This window comes from Corythoichthys intestinalis, chromosome 22 (assembly GCF_030265065.1).
Source record: "Corythoichthys intestinalis isolate RoL2023-P3 chromosome 22, ASM3026506v1, whole genome shotgun sequence".
NCBI classification, from domain to species: domain Eukaryota; kingdom Metazoa; phylum Chordata; class Actinopteri; order Syngnathiformes; family Syngnathidae; genus Corythoichthys; species Corythoichthys intestinalis.
In genome coordinates, this window is record NC_080416.1 from 11,222,857 (window position 1) to 11,240,137 (window position 17,281).

At 38.6% G+C, this 17,281-nt stretch overlaps 1 protein-coding gene across 3 annotated transcripts in view; it reads left to right on the top strand.

Annotated features, from left to right (window-relative positions):
- The window catches only part of ppp1r9a (protein phosphatase 1, regulatory subunit 9A), a 97,864-nt gene that overhangs the window by 18,013 nt on the left and 62,570 nt on the right, over window positions 1–17,281 (top strand). For all 3 annotated transcript variants that reach the window (XM_057828452.1, XM_057828450.1, XM_057828453.1), the window contains exon 2: window positions 767–2,235. In XM_057828452.1, the coding sequence (XP_057684435.1) occupies window positions 913–2,235 (1,323 nt within the window). In that variant the 5' untranslated portion in view covers window positions 767–912. The remainder of the gene's footprint in view (window positions 1–766; window positions 2,236–17,281) is intronic.

Genomic DNA, 17,281 nt, shown 5'->3' on the forward strand with positions numbered 1-17,281 from the left:
TAATTTGAACTTCCAGAATTTTAGGTAATCAGTTGGCGCTGTTTGCCATTAATGGCAACTAATGTCCAATCACTTTTGACTAGGAGGAGCTAGCAGCAATCTAGCCCCTACCGGTCAAAATGGATTAGAAGTCTATCGCCGTCAATGGCAGTGAGTTACTCCTTTATTCATTTCTTCTTTAATTAAAATGTCATTTTTTAAAATTAAATTGAAAAAGAAATTCAAAAAATTCTTCATTCTATTTTTTTTATTTTATGAAATCAGCTTTTTGATTAAAAAAAAGTTTTAAATGTTTTTACACTTTTTTTAAATTTAGATAAATGAATGGTTAAAAATGGTTAAAAAAAAGTAATTTTTATCCATTTTACATTTTTAAAATTTTAAACTCAAAACAGCAAATTCTGAGAAAAAATGCAGTAAATATCTTTTTTTAAACTATTTTAAAAAAAAAGTAACTGAAAATAAAACATTGTCTTCCACTATCTTACACTGTATATTTTCTAATTTCTAATAATTTTTTGTTTAAAAATGCCTGTAAAACACGAACAAATGAATATTCCGATTCCCGTAATATAAACAGTAATTAACGTGATTTATATTCGAACTCATTAGTCGACTAATCACAGATATAATTGGTGATTCGTCGCCTCACAAAAATAATTGTTAGTGGCTTCCCTAATGGATTGGACGTATCACCGTCAATGACACTGAAACATAATCGTTCGTTGCCAAGTTGTCGCCTTACGGAATGTCTCTGTCTTTGCAGGCATGAGCGGGCCTGAAAGGATTCTAAAACAGCATCGATCGGACCTGATTTGGCAGCACTGCAGTAGGTCAGAGCGAACGCTTAGTTCTGAGATCTAATGAGGCCACGGCGATGCTGACGCCCCCGCTGAATCCAAAGACATCATAATGCTGAAGACGGAGGCCTCGGGGGAGAGGAGCAGCCTCCGGAGTGCCTCCCCGCACCGCAATGCCTACCGGGCCGAGTTTCAAGCCCTCAAGAAGGCCTTCGACCAGCCTCAAATGGACGGAAACGCCAAACCGACAGACCTCGAACGGGGGAAGCAACCTAGGGGACGCCAATACGGCGCCCACGTTAGCCGCATCAAAGACATGTTCATGCAGATGGGCTCGGAAAGTGGCAAATCAAGGGGGCGAGAGGACCCTTCGCCACAAAAGATGGTAAAACCGACCAATTTTATCAACAAAGCTGACGGATCGGTGATAAAACTCCAGCATTCTTCCTCGGCCGAACGGGTAGGAGGCGCAGGAGCAAAGTTCTCGGAAACCAGGAAGCTTTTTGAACAGCATTCGCGCGACCAGTCGCAATCACCGGTGTACCCCTACGGACGTGATAAACGGGGTTCGCACGAGCATCTCGACGACTGGAGGGGCACGAGGTCCAACAGGGGTAGTACGGACTCTCTGGACTCACTCTGCTCTAGAACAGAAGCGTCTTCGCCGACCGTCAGCCAGCTGAGCGCCGTGTTTGAAAACGCCGACCAGCAGAACCAAGGTACGCCCTTCCGAGGAATCGGAAGACGGGCTTTGTACTCACCCGACGGATTCCATCGCCAAGGAGATCTCAGCGAGGACGACGCGCGACAATCTCCGATACGTGGGAGTTACCGCAACAGGATCGGCGGGAAGTTCCCTTCGTCTTTATCTGCTGAGGACCTACTGAATCCAAGCTTGGTGGCCGAAACCTCGGCGCGGAAACTAAACCTACGAGACGAGGACTCGAAAGATAACGCCAATAAGAAGCAACTATCTGACGCTACCACGAATGGAAATCAGGTCAACGGTTCCTGCGACGAGGACGAAAAACACTCGGCGACGAGGCAATTCCTTAACGAGGATAACCACGAATCTGCAAACGATAACGTGATTACCGACAAACATTTTGAGGACGCCGCCCTTAAACCACCTACTCCGACCACGGAACCCCAAGACGATCCCGCCAGAGAGGACTCATCTCCAGATTCTCTCAAAGACCAACCCGACGAGGAATACGCCGGAAACGAGCGTGTGATTTTCAACGCGGACGGTGACGCGTGTTATCAGGGTTGGGGCGAGAGTTGCACCGATGCAGAGGACGATCTCTACGATGACGACGAAGATATCGTCTACGACCCCGGCTCCCATACGACAGAGATTCCCGGTCTGCCCGAGGAAAACGAGGAGGACGTTCCTGCGAGCAGAAAAATTCGCTTTAGCTCTGCTCCTATAACGGTAAGTACGATCATAAATCTTAACCAGTGTCAAACTCGTGACCCGGGGGCCAGATTCGGGCCATGTTGTGGTGACTTCAATTTTCTGGCTACAATAGAATTTAAATAAAGTTTTTGCAGTCCCCACACTGCAAATTATAATTGTCTTAATAAAATTATTTTTCTTAAATCTAGTCAAATACCGTAAATTCTGAACTATAAAGCACACCTGATTATAAACCGCACCAGCCAAATTTCACAAAATTTTAGAAATAAATCCACATACAGTGGGGCAAATAAGTATTTAGTCATGCACTAATTGTGTTCTCCCACTTGAAAATATTAGAGAGGCCTGTAATTGTCAACATGGGTAAACCTCAACCATGAGAGACAGAATGTGGAAAAAAAAACAGAAAATCACATTGTTTGACTTTTAAAGAACTTATTTGCTAATCATGGTGGAAAATAAGTATTTGGTCAGTACCAAAAGTTCATCTCAATACTTTGTTATGTACCCTTTGTTGGCAATAATGGAGGCCAAACGTTTTCTGTAACTCTTCACAAGCTTTTCACACACTGTTGCTGGTATTTTGGCCCATTCCTCCATGCAGATCTCCTCTAGAGCAGTGATGTTTTGGGGCTGTCTTTGGGCAACACGGACTTTCAACTCCCTCCACAGATTTTCTATGGGGTTGCGATCTGCAGACTGGCTAGGCCACTCCAGGACCTTGAAATGCTTCTCACGAAGCCACTCCTTTGTTGCCCTGGCTGTGTGTTTGGGATCATTGTCATGCTGAAAGACTAAGCCACGTCTCATCTTCAATGCCCTTTCTGATGGAAGGAGATTTTCACTGAAAATCTCTCGATACATGGCCCCATTCATTCTTTCCTTTACACAGATCAGTCGTCCTGGTCCCTTTGCGGAAAAACAGCCCTAAAGCATGATGTTTCCACCCCCATGCTTCACAGTGGGTATGGTTTTCAATGGATGCAATTCAGTATTCTTTGTCCTCCAAACACGATAACCTGTGTTTCTACCAAAAAGTTCTATTTTGGTTTAATCTGACTATAACACATTCTCCCAGTCCTCTTATGGATCATCCAAATGCTCTCTAGCGAACCGCAGACAGGCCTGGACGTGTAATTTCTTCAGCAGGGGGACACGTCTGGCAGTGCAGGATTTGAGTCCCTGGCGGCGTATTGTGTTACTGATAGTAGCCTTTGTTACTGTGGTCCCAGCTCTCTGTAGGTCATTCACTTGGTCCCCCCGTGTGGTTCTGGGATTTTTGCTCACCGTTCTTGTTATCATTTTGACGCCACGGGGTGAGATCTTGCATGGAGCCCCAGATCATGGGAGATTATCAGTGGTCTTGTATGTCTTCCATTTTCTAATAATTGCTCCCACAGTTGATTTCTTTACACCAAGCGTTTTACCTATTGCAGATTCAGTCTTCCCAGCCTGGTGCAGGTCTACAATTTTGTCTCTGGTGTCCTTCGACAGCTCTTTGGTCTTGGCCGTAGTGGAGTTTGGAGTGTGACTGACTGAGGTTGTGGACAGGTGTCTTTTATACCGATAATGAGTTAAAACAGGTGCCGTTAATACAGGTAATGAGCAGTGTTGTTAATAACGGCGTTACAATATAACGGCGTTACTAACGGCGTTATTTTTTTCAGTAATGAGTAATCTAATTAATTACTTTTCTCATCTTGGCAACGCCGTTACCGTTACTGAGGCGGGAAAGGCGTGCGTTACTATGCGTCACTAAGTTGGTTGAATAAAAAAAAGTCAGAGAAACGGACTCACGGGAACGAGAGCAGAGCAGGAGTGGGGAAGACGCCGTTGCAACCGCGATGCTAGGTGGCTCCAATAATACCTGACTGCAGCCATAGCCGACAAACTACACCCACATGACACGGTAGATATCATATTATAGAACTAGATGCAAATGACAGACACTGCTGCATTGCCAACATGTTTTAAGGACTACATGCGTTTGTAAACAGCCGCCATCTTAAAGCAGTAGACCTCTCAGGAAGGCCCTGATGTAGAGATCCTTCCTAGCGAACCTAAGTAATTTTTTTTTTATCTAAAATGCTCCTAAATCGGCAAAATCTTAACTTAAATCTATCTTTAAATGATGAAACAGTTTTAAAACTTACGCATGTTTTAAGTAGACAGAAGGGAACTAATGCAATAACGGGAGAAATTTTAACAACTTTAACGATTGATTCACAACTTTAAATGACTTCCACACATAGCAAAGGTTACTAGCTAGTTATCGCAATACCCTTTTGTCTAGTTAAGTTGAGGGTAAAGAATTGGGCTAGGGCCAATTGTCCCCCAAACCCTTTAAGCTTCACATTGTGTGACCTGTTTTTTTTTTTTTTTTTTTTTTTTTGAGAAAAAAAAATATATATCACTAGTTACTTTGCCAAGTAACTAATTACTCTTACATTCAGGTAACTGAGTTACTAACGCAATTACTTTTTGGGAGAAGTAATTTGTAACTGTAATTAATTACTTTTTTAAAGTAAAATTAACAACACTGGTAATGAGTGGAGCCTCGTTAGACCTCGTTAGAAGAAGTTAGACCTCTTTGACAGCCAGAAATCTTGCTTGTTTGTAGGTGACCAAATACTTATTTTTCACTCTAATTTGGAAATAAATTCTTTAAAAATCAAACAATGTAATTTTCTGTTTTTTTTCTCCACATTCTGTCTCTCATGGTTGAGGTTTACCCATGTTGACAATTACAAGCCTCTCTAATCTTTTCAAGTAGGAGAACTTGCACAATTTGTGGTTGATTAAATACTTATTTGCCCCACTGTATATGCTACGGGTGTGCCATCTTAGGCACCCCACGATTCGATTCGATTACGATTCAGGGTGCTACGATTTGATTATTGAACGATGATAACAATTATAACTATTATCGATGCATTGTACATAACTAATTAATAAAGTAGCCAAACAAATTTACGTCCATTATTTATTTAAAATATCCTAATGATTGAACTTATTTCTCTCAACAATACAATAAAATTTACACAGGTGGACTTACACATTTTCTGGAAACAAAGTGTCTTTAGACATAACTTCTTAACTTAGAAGTGACTTCTTTTAACCAAAATACTTTGTTTTCACAGATTGCTGTACTATTTTGCACGTTTGTAGTGTTACCGCTGTACTTAATCATGGTTTTACATGTTCTGCATATGAAATACATGTTAGCGAATTAGCTAATTTGCTTAGCGCTCAGCGCTAACTGTTAACAACTCAAACACAACAACAATAAAGGCTAAACAGTACAAGAGGGTTCGTTTACTCACCTCTTATAGACGCACACGGGTCCTAGCAACAAACGCAGGCCATTTTTCAATCGACATGACTTGAAACTGCCGGACATCTGAAAGACAAGGAGCAACGAACGATCTCTCTTCCCCTCTCGCTCTAAATAATAATCTGCGCACAGAAGCGCGACCGCCAGGTCTGCCTGTCTCATACACAAATTTATTTTCCAGTCTTTTGAAAAAGAGTAAATCTCTCGCTCAGTAACCGGCAGCATCCATCATAACGTTGTGCGTGCGTCCGTTAAAACTGTCCGGGCGGCAGACGTGTCTTGAATTTCATTCTGCTATGAGCGGCTGTAATAAACTTATTAGGGAAAAAAATCATCGTTTTTGAACCTTTACGAATCAAATCGCGATGCATCTAATAATCGATTTTTTTGGAACTCCCTTGATATATGCTGTACCTGACTGTAAGCCGCAGGTGTCTTTATCTATTAACATTGGATATTTACATAGATGTTACACAGAAATATTTGATTGATCAAAAATATATTTATTAACCAGATAAACACGCATTAACATCACCAACACGTGTTGTGTGAATGCTTGAAAACAAGCCAACTTACAAAAACAGGTCACTACATTTGCAAAGATAAATATAATCACTATACCTTGCCTTTTAAGCTTGAAGTGGAATCTACTTAAACGCTGTAAACAGCTAGTGCTAGCCCTTATATAGCAGCTTTGTTGTAGCATACTGTGGCAATAAAGTCCTCCGAATGCCAGTGGAAAACGGCTAATCAACGCTAGCATCGCTTTCTCTTGTCATAGCAAATAGTGGATGCCCATCCATTTAAAATTGTTCTTTAGTAGCAGCATAGAGTATCAGATGCAGCCATATTCATCTATAAAATCCTGAGTTTTTGAGTAATTCTGACGAGCTCCTGGCAAGCTTTATCGGTGCTAGTGTAGTGGCTGAGACATCGACAGAAATAAAATAAATTTAAGCAATCTGGTGCGCACCAGAAACCATCTGGTAAAACATTAGCATTATAAAGCATTTAGGCTAGCGGTCTTTTGCTATGCAAGTTAACCAATAATAAACACTAGCATTATATAGCATTTAAACTAGCAGACTTTTGCTATGTAAGTTAACCAATAGTAAACATTAGCATGATATAGCATTTAAACTAGCGGACTTTTGCTATGCAAGTTAGCTAATTGTTGTAAATATTAGCCAATATTTGCAATTGGCTAACTTGCATAACAAAAGTCCACTAGCTTAAATGCTATATCATGCTAATGTTTATCAGATTGCTTAATCAGATTGCTTAAATTTATTTTATTTCTGTCGATGTCAATATAGGGGCTCCGTAACATATGTCTAATTATCCATTAAAAAAAAAATAACAAGAGAATATGAAGCTCATTTGTAAAAAAAAAAAAAAAAAAAATATATATATATATATATATATATAAATAAAACATAAATAAGCCACTTCCTTATAATAGCCTCAGGGTAGAAACGGCGAGAAAAAAGTAGCGGCTTGTAGACCGAAAATTACGGTAATTTTCTCCATCTTGTCTTGAGTGGTTGAAATATTTATGTGTAAGATTATCCCCCTTATTTTAGATAAATATTACAATTTGTTCTTATTAAGCCCATACATCTAAAAGTTGAAAAAAATTTTCACCAAGTAAATATATATGCAAAAACATACAACAGTAAAAAATGTAAGAAAATATTTTCAGAAGCTTAAAAACGAAGATTTAGACAATTTTAAGTCCACAATGTCTCCAAAACGATTCATCGATGATCAAAATAGTCGGTACATTTGATTGTCAATTAATTGTCGATTACTTGTTTCATTGGTACAAACCCTAACTATAATTTTGCCCGCAACAAATATGAGTTTGACACCTCTGGTTTAAGTACAACCTTATTAGCTAATATTCCACTTATGCATTTCATGTTTTTGCTAGCGCTATCCTGTCCTTGTCAGACCTTTGTCAGGTTCCTCCATTAGGATACTAAATAAAACAGCAAACGATCATGTAGCTACATTAAATCAGTTGCTCTCAGGCGGCTGAAGCTGTAGCTGTTTTATGATGCAAAGCTTGAGGGTTAAGCATTTGGCCCCCTGGGAAATTGTGCTCACAAGTAGAACATCTGTGCATGTGTTGGTTGTGTGTCTACACGCACATGCTAGTGTTTGGATTTTTTAAAGCATTTTTTGGGATTTGTCATGGTCCAACCAAATGGTGGCTACATATGTCAAATATTGTGTGTTAAGAGTGTGAATTCAGTGCGTATGTTGCAAATGTCGGACACAATGAGTCAAGTGTAGTTTGATGGATTTGGAAGATTACGGGAAATATTTTCCACTCGTAATCCCCCAGTCTTTAGTATCAACGAGCTTAACATTCGTGGTAGTAAACATCATATTTTAGAAAGTGCGGTATTCATGTTTTGACTGTGTAATTGTGTTTTCGGTCATTTGGTGTGATGCTGTGTGGCGACTTGGGGGAAGAAATTGATTTTATTGATAGAAATGTCCATATTTTGCTTCCTGTATTGATTGTCTGGGAAGGGGAGGCATGACAGATTTCCAGTTGCAGTGTTTTTTTGTTTTTTGTTTTGATTGATCCGAACACAATGTAGGCTAAAAGGGTTGCAAGTGTGCTTCAAAATTCACTTTCATCATAATCACTCATGTTTTATGATATAGGAGTGCATCTGAGCAATAGGATAGATGACGTCCAATCCATTTGAACTGGGAGAGGCTTGCAGAGAATGAACAGCTTTATCATGAGAAAGAAAAATAAACATAAAAGATGTTAAAATACATCTTGAATTAAATTTACAGATATTATAATGATGAACAGCTTTATCATGAGAAAGAAAAATAAACATAAAAGATGTTAAAACACATCTTGAATTAAATTTACAGATATTATAAGGATGAACTAAAAGTGCTTCCCTTATGAAACAAAAATATATTGAAGTGGATAGGAAAATATCATGCAATACATCAAGTAATATATATGATTTACTATTTATATTTTCCAATATATTCTAATATATATGGAAAGTGGCAACTTAATTGTGTATTTTGAAATATATAGCAATGTATTACATGAATATTCATTCATTATACATTGCCATTTATTAATACTAGGGCTGCAGCTATTGATTATTTTAGTTGTCGATGATGAACTAGTTAGTTCAAATAATCGAGTAATCGGAGAAGGTACGTAGAAAATCTAAATACCTGAGCTGAGCCTCAAACGTATAAAGAAAAAAATAAATAAATGAGGATCTACAGTAAGTACAACAAAAGAACAATTGGATAACTTCCATAGCGAACATCCGCTAGCTTAAATGCTTTAAATGCAAATTTTTTTTTTTTAATCTTTACAATGCTCTTAACAAATTGTTAACACATATTCCAACAAAAAATGGCTAAATATACCAATAAACTAAATTATGAATGCATTAAAAAACATTAGCTCTAACAAAAACTTGGCTTATGTTGGTCTTAACAGGGAGCAGCTGGAGTCAGCCATGTGAAAGGCAGTGTATCCGTCCAAATCAATAAAACTAAATGCAAACACTTTCAAAACAAACCATTATAGCACCACTTTAATTAAACGAATAGTCAAAGCAGCAAAGTTTAATTTGATCTTTTTTGTAATCAAATTACTCAAGTTAATCAATTAATCCTTGCAGAACAAATTAATACAATGTGGTAAAATATATTTCAAGTACAGCAATACATTAAATAAATATACAGCTCATCCCCGGGTTACAAAGTCCTCGATTTACGAAGCAGCTGTCCTTTATCCATATCAGACGAGTCTGCTCCTCAGTCATACAAGGCGACAGTCCAACCAGACCCAATGCTGTCACCAGAGGGCAGTGTATCCTCCATCATTAAACAAAATACAATACTTTTGGACTTTTGGCAGTTATTTTAAGATTTATGGGTACTTAATGAGTTAATTCCGATTTACGTGGAAATTTGGGTTACGTCGCCAGCGTAGGAACGGACTAGGGGGCCATACGACAATCCGCTTCAGTAATTCGCAGTCGGTCGCAGCAACACATGCAGCGATCCAACGCCGGCTTTATGTTGAAAAAGTACTAAAGCTGTACCACATACAAACAGGAAGGATTGTCTCAGGAGGGATTTATTCCAGGATTCAAGGTTATCATTCTATTTTTCGTTTTTTCACAAGAATTTTCAACGTAAAAAGCTGTTTGTTGCAAGGCTGCCGCCACATTGTCTAACAGACTAGCATCCTTATTTCACATATTTACGTAAAATAAATGCAAACTGCACGTTATTTTTGTTTTTAACCAAGAATCAAGACTGTTTTACGTCCATATCTAGAAAGAATTCAGGGATTTATGCATTTATTTGCAAGAATTTTCACTGGAAAAGCTCTTTACATATGGCGGCTGCCACATTGACTGACAGACAAACATCGTACTTCGACATATTTACGTAAAATAAATGCTAACTGCACGTTTTTTTTTTGCTTTTAACCAAGAATCAAGAATGTTTTACGTCTATGTCTATAAAGAATTCGGGGATTTATGCATTTATTCACAAGAACTTTCACCGGAAAAGCTCGGTTTACATTTGGTGGCTGCCACATTGACTGACAGACTAGCATCGTACTTCAACATATTTACGTAAAATAAATGCTAACTGCACGTTTTTTTGCTTTTAACCAAGAATCGAGACTGTTTTACGTCTATATAAAGAATTCAGGGATTTAAGCATTTATTCACCAGAATTTTCAACGAAAAAAGCTCTTTGTCTGTGATTCCAGTTTCCACTCGGTCAGCTTTGACGGCCACGCCAACAATGCAGGCCCCCTGTTTTGGTTTTGCGTCGGTAGCAGCTTTGGTTTTGTAGATATTTGAGTTTAAGGTTTCTGAGGGTAGGCCGCCTACGAATCGGCCCCGTTTCCCGTGTCATGTCAATAGGTTGTGAAAAACCCCCCAAAGAAAAACAGGGAGCTACTACGTCAGTCCAGGGACAAAACGCACTCACTGGCTTGATTTCTTATTAATGTAAAACTGTGCCCTGTGATTGGCTGGCAACCAATTCAGGGTGTACCCTGCCTACTGCCTGTAGTTAGCTGGGATAGGCTCCAGCACCTCCGTGACCCTCGTGAGGATAAGCGGCATGGAAAATGAATGAATTTTTTTCATTGTGACCTAATTTTTTAAATAGTTTTGAATATCCGTGTGAATAATTTTTAAAGGTTTTTTTTTTTTTTTTTTTTAAACTAAATATTAGACATCAATTAATGATGCTAAGCTAAAAATGACAGACATTTCGAATAATAAATATTAATTACTTACCTTCTTTTTATGGCTGGGATGAAACAAAAGCGGTTGTGCGACACCTGTAAACGGGGGTCTCCAGGATAAAACGGACAAATTAAAAATAGTTTGGGGGCTTAATGCGCCATGAATCTGCTTTGGCAGCGTATAGACATATTGCTCTATCAAACACAACAGTTCTTTTTGCTTAAAATACAGCAGTTTATTTTAAAGAGGGATACAAGAGCAGAAAGTGCTTTTCAGCCTTGTCTGTGTTTTCCGCCATATATATAAACTATGTATAAATAATATATAACTACAAATATTTTTCTTTTGAAGGGTTAACCAAATGAAACTTCCGGTTTTAAATTCCACACTATATACAAGAAAAGTCAAAGAATGTCAGTGGGAGGTATCAGAAAACTGTCACAGGTCGAGGATCAATCCTATTAACATGCAGTAATGAACAAGGACAATTAGCCCTGCTCCTTTTACACAGAAAAGCTTGTTTCGCTAATTACCTTGTACTATCTCTACAATCAGGTGTCATTTGGCTCCTCCCCCTCAGGACTCGCCACACACAGCGGAATACAGTCAGTTCAAAAATTCACATTCAGCTCACCCCCATTGCTGGCTATTATGCCTTTTTGTTCCATATGAAAGGCACTGACTCTCATTCATCATACAGAATATTAAAGACAAGCAGTGCCTCACAATCAGACCCCTCCATCTCCATTATGCAACCCCCTCTCTTCTCGCACAGCAACACGGTTGTGCCTTTTGTTCGTCCAGATACTTAAGCAGACAAAGACACATTTTCCAGTCCAGAATGAGCAGAGGGAGAAAAGCAAAGGCCCACCATCTTTTAATCTTGACAAGTTCCTGTAATATTTCTTAGCGGCGCTCCCTAAAGCGGATAAATCACTTTAACATCCGAGCTTTGCAGCCTTAATTGATTTAAAAAATCAGGCGGGCAGCAGCTAAGACGAGTAGCTTTTTTGGCAGCAGGCTGTAAACATCTATCGCATCAGTCTTTTTTTTTTTAAACCCGTTGACTGCCATTGACAGGTATAGAAATCCAATTATTCTTAATGAATCACGATTAATCTAGTAATGTGATTAACTGTGTTTTTGATGTTAGAACAAATCTTGTATTAGACATACTTCAGTCAAATAAGCCCAAATTACATACGAATGGTTAAGTCATTCACTGCCTGGCTGGCTATGATTGTACGCAACTACCCTAATTTTCGGACTATAAGCCGCTACTTTTTTCCCCTCATTTTGAATCCTGTGGCTTATAGTCCAGTGTGGCTTATTTGTTGATTTATTTGGGTTAATAGGTAGCACTTTATTTGACAGCGGCATCATAAGACTGTCATAAGAACATCATAATTATGACATGACACTATCATGGGCATTACTGAATGCTTATGACAGATGTCAATACGTGTGATGTGGCATATTATGTCACTAAATCCATTTATGTCCAGCTCAGATCTTTTACGTCCATTCAAAAGTGAGATAATTTGCTGGATGACACTAACCGACATCTATTATAAGCCATCATTATTGCTTATGACAGTGTCATGACAGTATTATGGCACCACTATCCAAGAAAATTTTACCAAATACCATAACTAGCAATTAATGAAACAACTGGAACAGTAACTGAAGAAATAATTAGCACAGAACATGACTTATTTACATCTGTAGCGCCGCCATGCATGCTAGGAGGATGACAACAGTGTTGAGAGCAGGTGGCAGCAGAGGTTGACTGTCTCCCCCAAGGAAGCAGTGATGGACAAATGAAGCTTTTAGTGACAATAAGGCTTTGCAGCCAATTGGTTCAAAGCTTAGTGGTGGTTCATTTGGTCTCATGACAGTCTTATGGTGCCATTGTCAAATGAAGTGTTACCAGTTAATATCTTTTGGTGTAAATATCCCAAAATACAATGACGACAGCTGTGGCTTATAGTCCAGTGCGGCTTATCGATGAACAAATGCCGTTTTCATGTCAAATTTGGTGGCTGGCGGCTTATAGTCAGGTGCGCCTTATAGTCCAGAAATTACAGTAATCCTAATTAATCATGATTAATCTAGCAATAGATTAACATGATTTAATGTCTTTTCAACTTCTGAACAAAGCTTGTCATAGATTTACATGAGTTGAATCAACACAAAAACTAAACAAGATTAATTTATCGGGCGATCATTCGCTCCCAGCCAAAATGCATTGGATACAAACTGCCATTAATGGCAGCCAATGAATACATTCAGAAATAAAATTAAAGCTGTTGGAACAGAATGAAGGTTTCCATAGTTTGAGTGTTTTAAATTGTAGTATGGTCAACGCAGTGTTGGTTTTGGCAGCCCTTTGAATTTTTGTCTTAGCCTTATGGACAAAAATACTTAATTCTTAGTCATTTCAAAATGTGTTCGTTTTCATCTTCATTCACTTTCGCACTATAAGGTACACCTGACTAAGCCGCCACCCGCCAAATGTGACACGAAAATGGAATTTGTTCATAGATAAGCCGCACTGGACTATAAGCCACAGCTGTCCTCACTGTATTATAGGATATTTACACCTAAGGATATTAACCGGTAACGCTTTATTTGACAGCGGCATCATACGACTCTCATAAGACCAAATGAACCACCATGAAGCGTTGAACCAATTGGCTGCAAAGCTTTATTGCTTCAAGAAGCTTTATTTGGCCATCACTGCTCACTTGAGAAAGAGAGTCATCCTCTTCTGCCACCTGCTGTCAACACTGTTGTCTTCCAACATGCCTCCTAGCATGCATTGCAGCGCTACAGATGTAAATAACGATCAACATTCAAGTTCTGTGCTAATTATTTCTTCAGTTACTGTTCCAGTTGTTTCATTAATTGCTAGTTATGGTATTTGGTAACACTTTATTTAACAGTGGCGCCATAGGACTGTCATTAGACAATCATAAATATGACATGACACTGTCATGAGCATTAATAAACGCTTATAAATGATGGCATTTATTGTTATCCGGCAAATTATCTCATTTTTGAATGGATGTAAACAACCCAAACTGGAAATAAATGTTGTTAGTAACATAATTTGCCGGATGACACTTAATGACATCTCTCAAAAGCATTCAGTAATGCCCATTATCGTGTTATGTAAGCCTGCACAATGTATCGTCTAAACATCGCCATTTCAATGTGCGCATGCGCAATAGTCACAATCACAGGAAGTGCAATTGTTTTTTTCTTTTTTTAACATTTAAACTTTTACTTCATAAACGCAGCAAGTGCGCAGATCCTGGATTAAATTGAGTTATATGAATTAGGGCCGATGGTGCCATTTTTCAGAGCATCGGAATCGGGTGAAAAGGATCGGGTTTTTATTTAAAAACGACTTACATTCATGTTTTTCTGCTTCATGCTCATACAGCACCACAGCGTCTTACTCTCCTTCCTGCTAGGCAGCGCGATCGAACTGTTTTTCTTTGTCAACAAACAAAGCTATTCAAGTTATTTGGTGAAAATGTTCTCGTTTTGATATCGCAATATAATATCGCAAACTCCCCAAAAATCGCAATGATAGTTTTTTCCAACATCGTTCAGGCCTAGTGTCATGTCATAAATATGACCGTCTTGACGCCACTGTAAAATGAAGTGTTATCAAATACCATAACAAGCAATTAATGAAACAACTGGAACAGTAACTGAAGATATAATTAGCACAAAACATGAATTTTGATTTTTATTTACATCTGTAGCGCTGCAATGCACGCTAGGAGGCACGCGTTGTCTATTAACCCAAATAAATAAAAAAAATAAGCAGCACTGGACTATAAGCCGCAGGATTCAAAATGTAGGAAAAAAGTAGCGGCTTACAGTGCCTTGCAAAAGTATTCGGCCCCCTTGAACCTTGCAACCTTTCGCCACATTTCAGGCTTCAAACATAAAGATATAAAATTTTAATTTTTTGTCAAGAATCAACAACAAGTGGGACACAATCATGAAGTGGAACAACATTTATTGGATAATTTAAACTTTTTTAACAAATAAAAAACTGAAAAGTGGGGCGTGCAATATTATTCGGCCCCTTTACTTTCAGTGCAGCAAACTCACTCCTGAAGTTCAGTCTTTTTCCGTCTCCTTTGTCATGTCTGTTCTCATCTTCTTTGGATAAACAAACGTACGCGATGATTTCCCTCTTTCTCTTTCTCTCCTTTCTTTCTTGTGACGTTGATTTTAATGTTGATGATGATGATGACAATGACAAATTCAAATTCAATAAATTCAAATTCAAATTCATGTTTAGTGTAATACAAACTCAGCAGAAAAAGCAGTATATAATCTTCAATTAAACCCACCTAGAAGCCACGAATTGTGCGTAAAAAAAAAAAAAAAAAAGTTGTCCGAGCGTGTAAGAGGATGATTGCCATGCTAACCATGTTGCATTTTCATCGGTTTGTCTTCAGATGAAAACTGGCATTCTTCATCGTTATGGAAAATTCGTCAATGAAATATTTTGGTTATCGCCATAGTGGACAAAAACAAGCATATGGTCGGTCAACTGTCTGGTCCAGTGTTGTTTTCGTCGATGAACAATTTTTTCATGACAACGACGTGACTATGACGAGCTAAAAACGTGGCTTGGCAGACTAGAACATAATGAGACTAATGCCAGTTTTCGTCTGATGAGACGACAACTAGACGAAAATGAGACAGTTTCTGTCATATGTTCACAATGCGTGAAAATTTCATAATTTACGTGGAGTACGTCAGCTTGCATTATGGCAGTGTTTGGGTCGTGTCACTCATGTTTAGGATGTGTCTCAAGCTAGGTTGCGCTTCATCTTGCTTGTTTGGAAACATGGTAAGATCTGTTTTCTATATTGGCAAGAGATATTATTGCTTTAGTCTTTCAAGGTCTGTGCTGATTCATCATCAGACAGTAAGTGTAACTCTTAGCGTTAGCGTAGCATTCGCACTAGAATTAGCATTAGCTTCAGAATGGCAAGCTTCCTCTTAAAACACTGGCCAGTCTAAAACAGAGCCACTTGGCTTTTTTGGTCACTAAGTCTAGAGGATGTTAAACTTTCAGACAGCTTTTTACATCCAGTTCGTAGTTTGTAGGTAGGTTTAATTGAAAATAACATACTGCTTTTCCTGCTGAGGGTGTATTATCATCGCAATGTTGTGCTCATCTATGTTCATTCGACATAGTTGGAAAACCTATAAATTTTACAAAAAACATTTTGAGTAAGTGTCGACTTAAACAAGACTTGTATGGTATTTTGTTGACTAAAACTTGACGAAGACGAATTTTTTTTTTTAATTGACTAAAATATGACTAAAACAGACTAATAATTATTTTCGTCCAAAAGGCTTTGACAAAAAAGGGCTGCCAAAAACAACACTGGTCTGATCAATGTAAAAACAGTACGTTTTCAAAACAGCCCTCAAATAAACAGACTTATAAAATGTAGAAATCACATGTAAAAGAAAAGAGGAAGTGAAACTGCAAAAACTATCCAGCAAACACCAAAAAAAAGTAACCCAGTGACAAGTGACTTCCCGAAGGCACTGACCTACAGAACAGAATCCTATCACATGCTCATTCAAGCAACTGGTTCTTATCCCCGGCATGAGTGTGTCTCTAGGTCGCCCGTTCGTTGGAGTCTCCTCAGATTGATGCGAGTCACGCTATCGATGCCCTATTTCCACACCGCAATGCTTTTACAGCCATTAGGAGCCGTTGAGGAGGAAGCGTTTCATCGCACTCGCCTCCTTGCACTTTCTCCCGTGCGGTTGTCGGGGTGTTAAACATGTCTGCCTGGATCAAACAGCCATCTCAGATTTTTTCATTGTGTTTACTTCCTCTTTTTGATTGGGATCACGCCACAGAAGTTTGACAGGGGAGGGACTCTGTGTGCACTGTCTGGCCTTGTCTTTTTTTCTGCCTTTGCCTGTATTTGAACTTCATTCATGAAGGGAAGTTACTCTCTTGTGTTTAGGGCCGCCACAAATGATTATTCCGACGGTCGACTTATCAGTAATTATTTTTGCGATAGGTTGACTCATTAGTTCATTTATAAATTATGTAATTTACTGTTCACATTACAAAAATCGAAGAAAATTTACTGTGTGTTTTTTTTTTTTAGTGCAATTTTTTTGGTTGGGGATATTTCATGCTTTAAGTGTTTTTAATGTTAATTTTAATGTGTTTTGGATGAGAAATGAGTACTTTGCCATATCCTTTTTGAAGTTGCGTAACAAAGAGGGCATGCCAAACCTCATGATTTGATTTCGATGGGTTTCATCCAATCATCTCTCAGAAGTGGCAATAGCAACTATATTCAGTGTATTCATTGGTTTAGAGACGCGAATGTGTCATGTCCATCAGCAGCATGCTGAGGTTTGAAGGGGTTAAATTAAAAAAAGT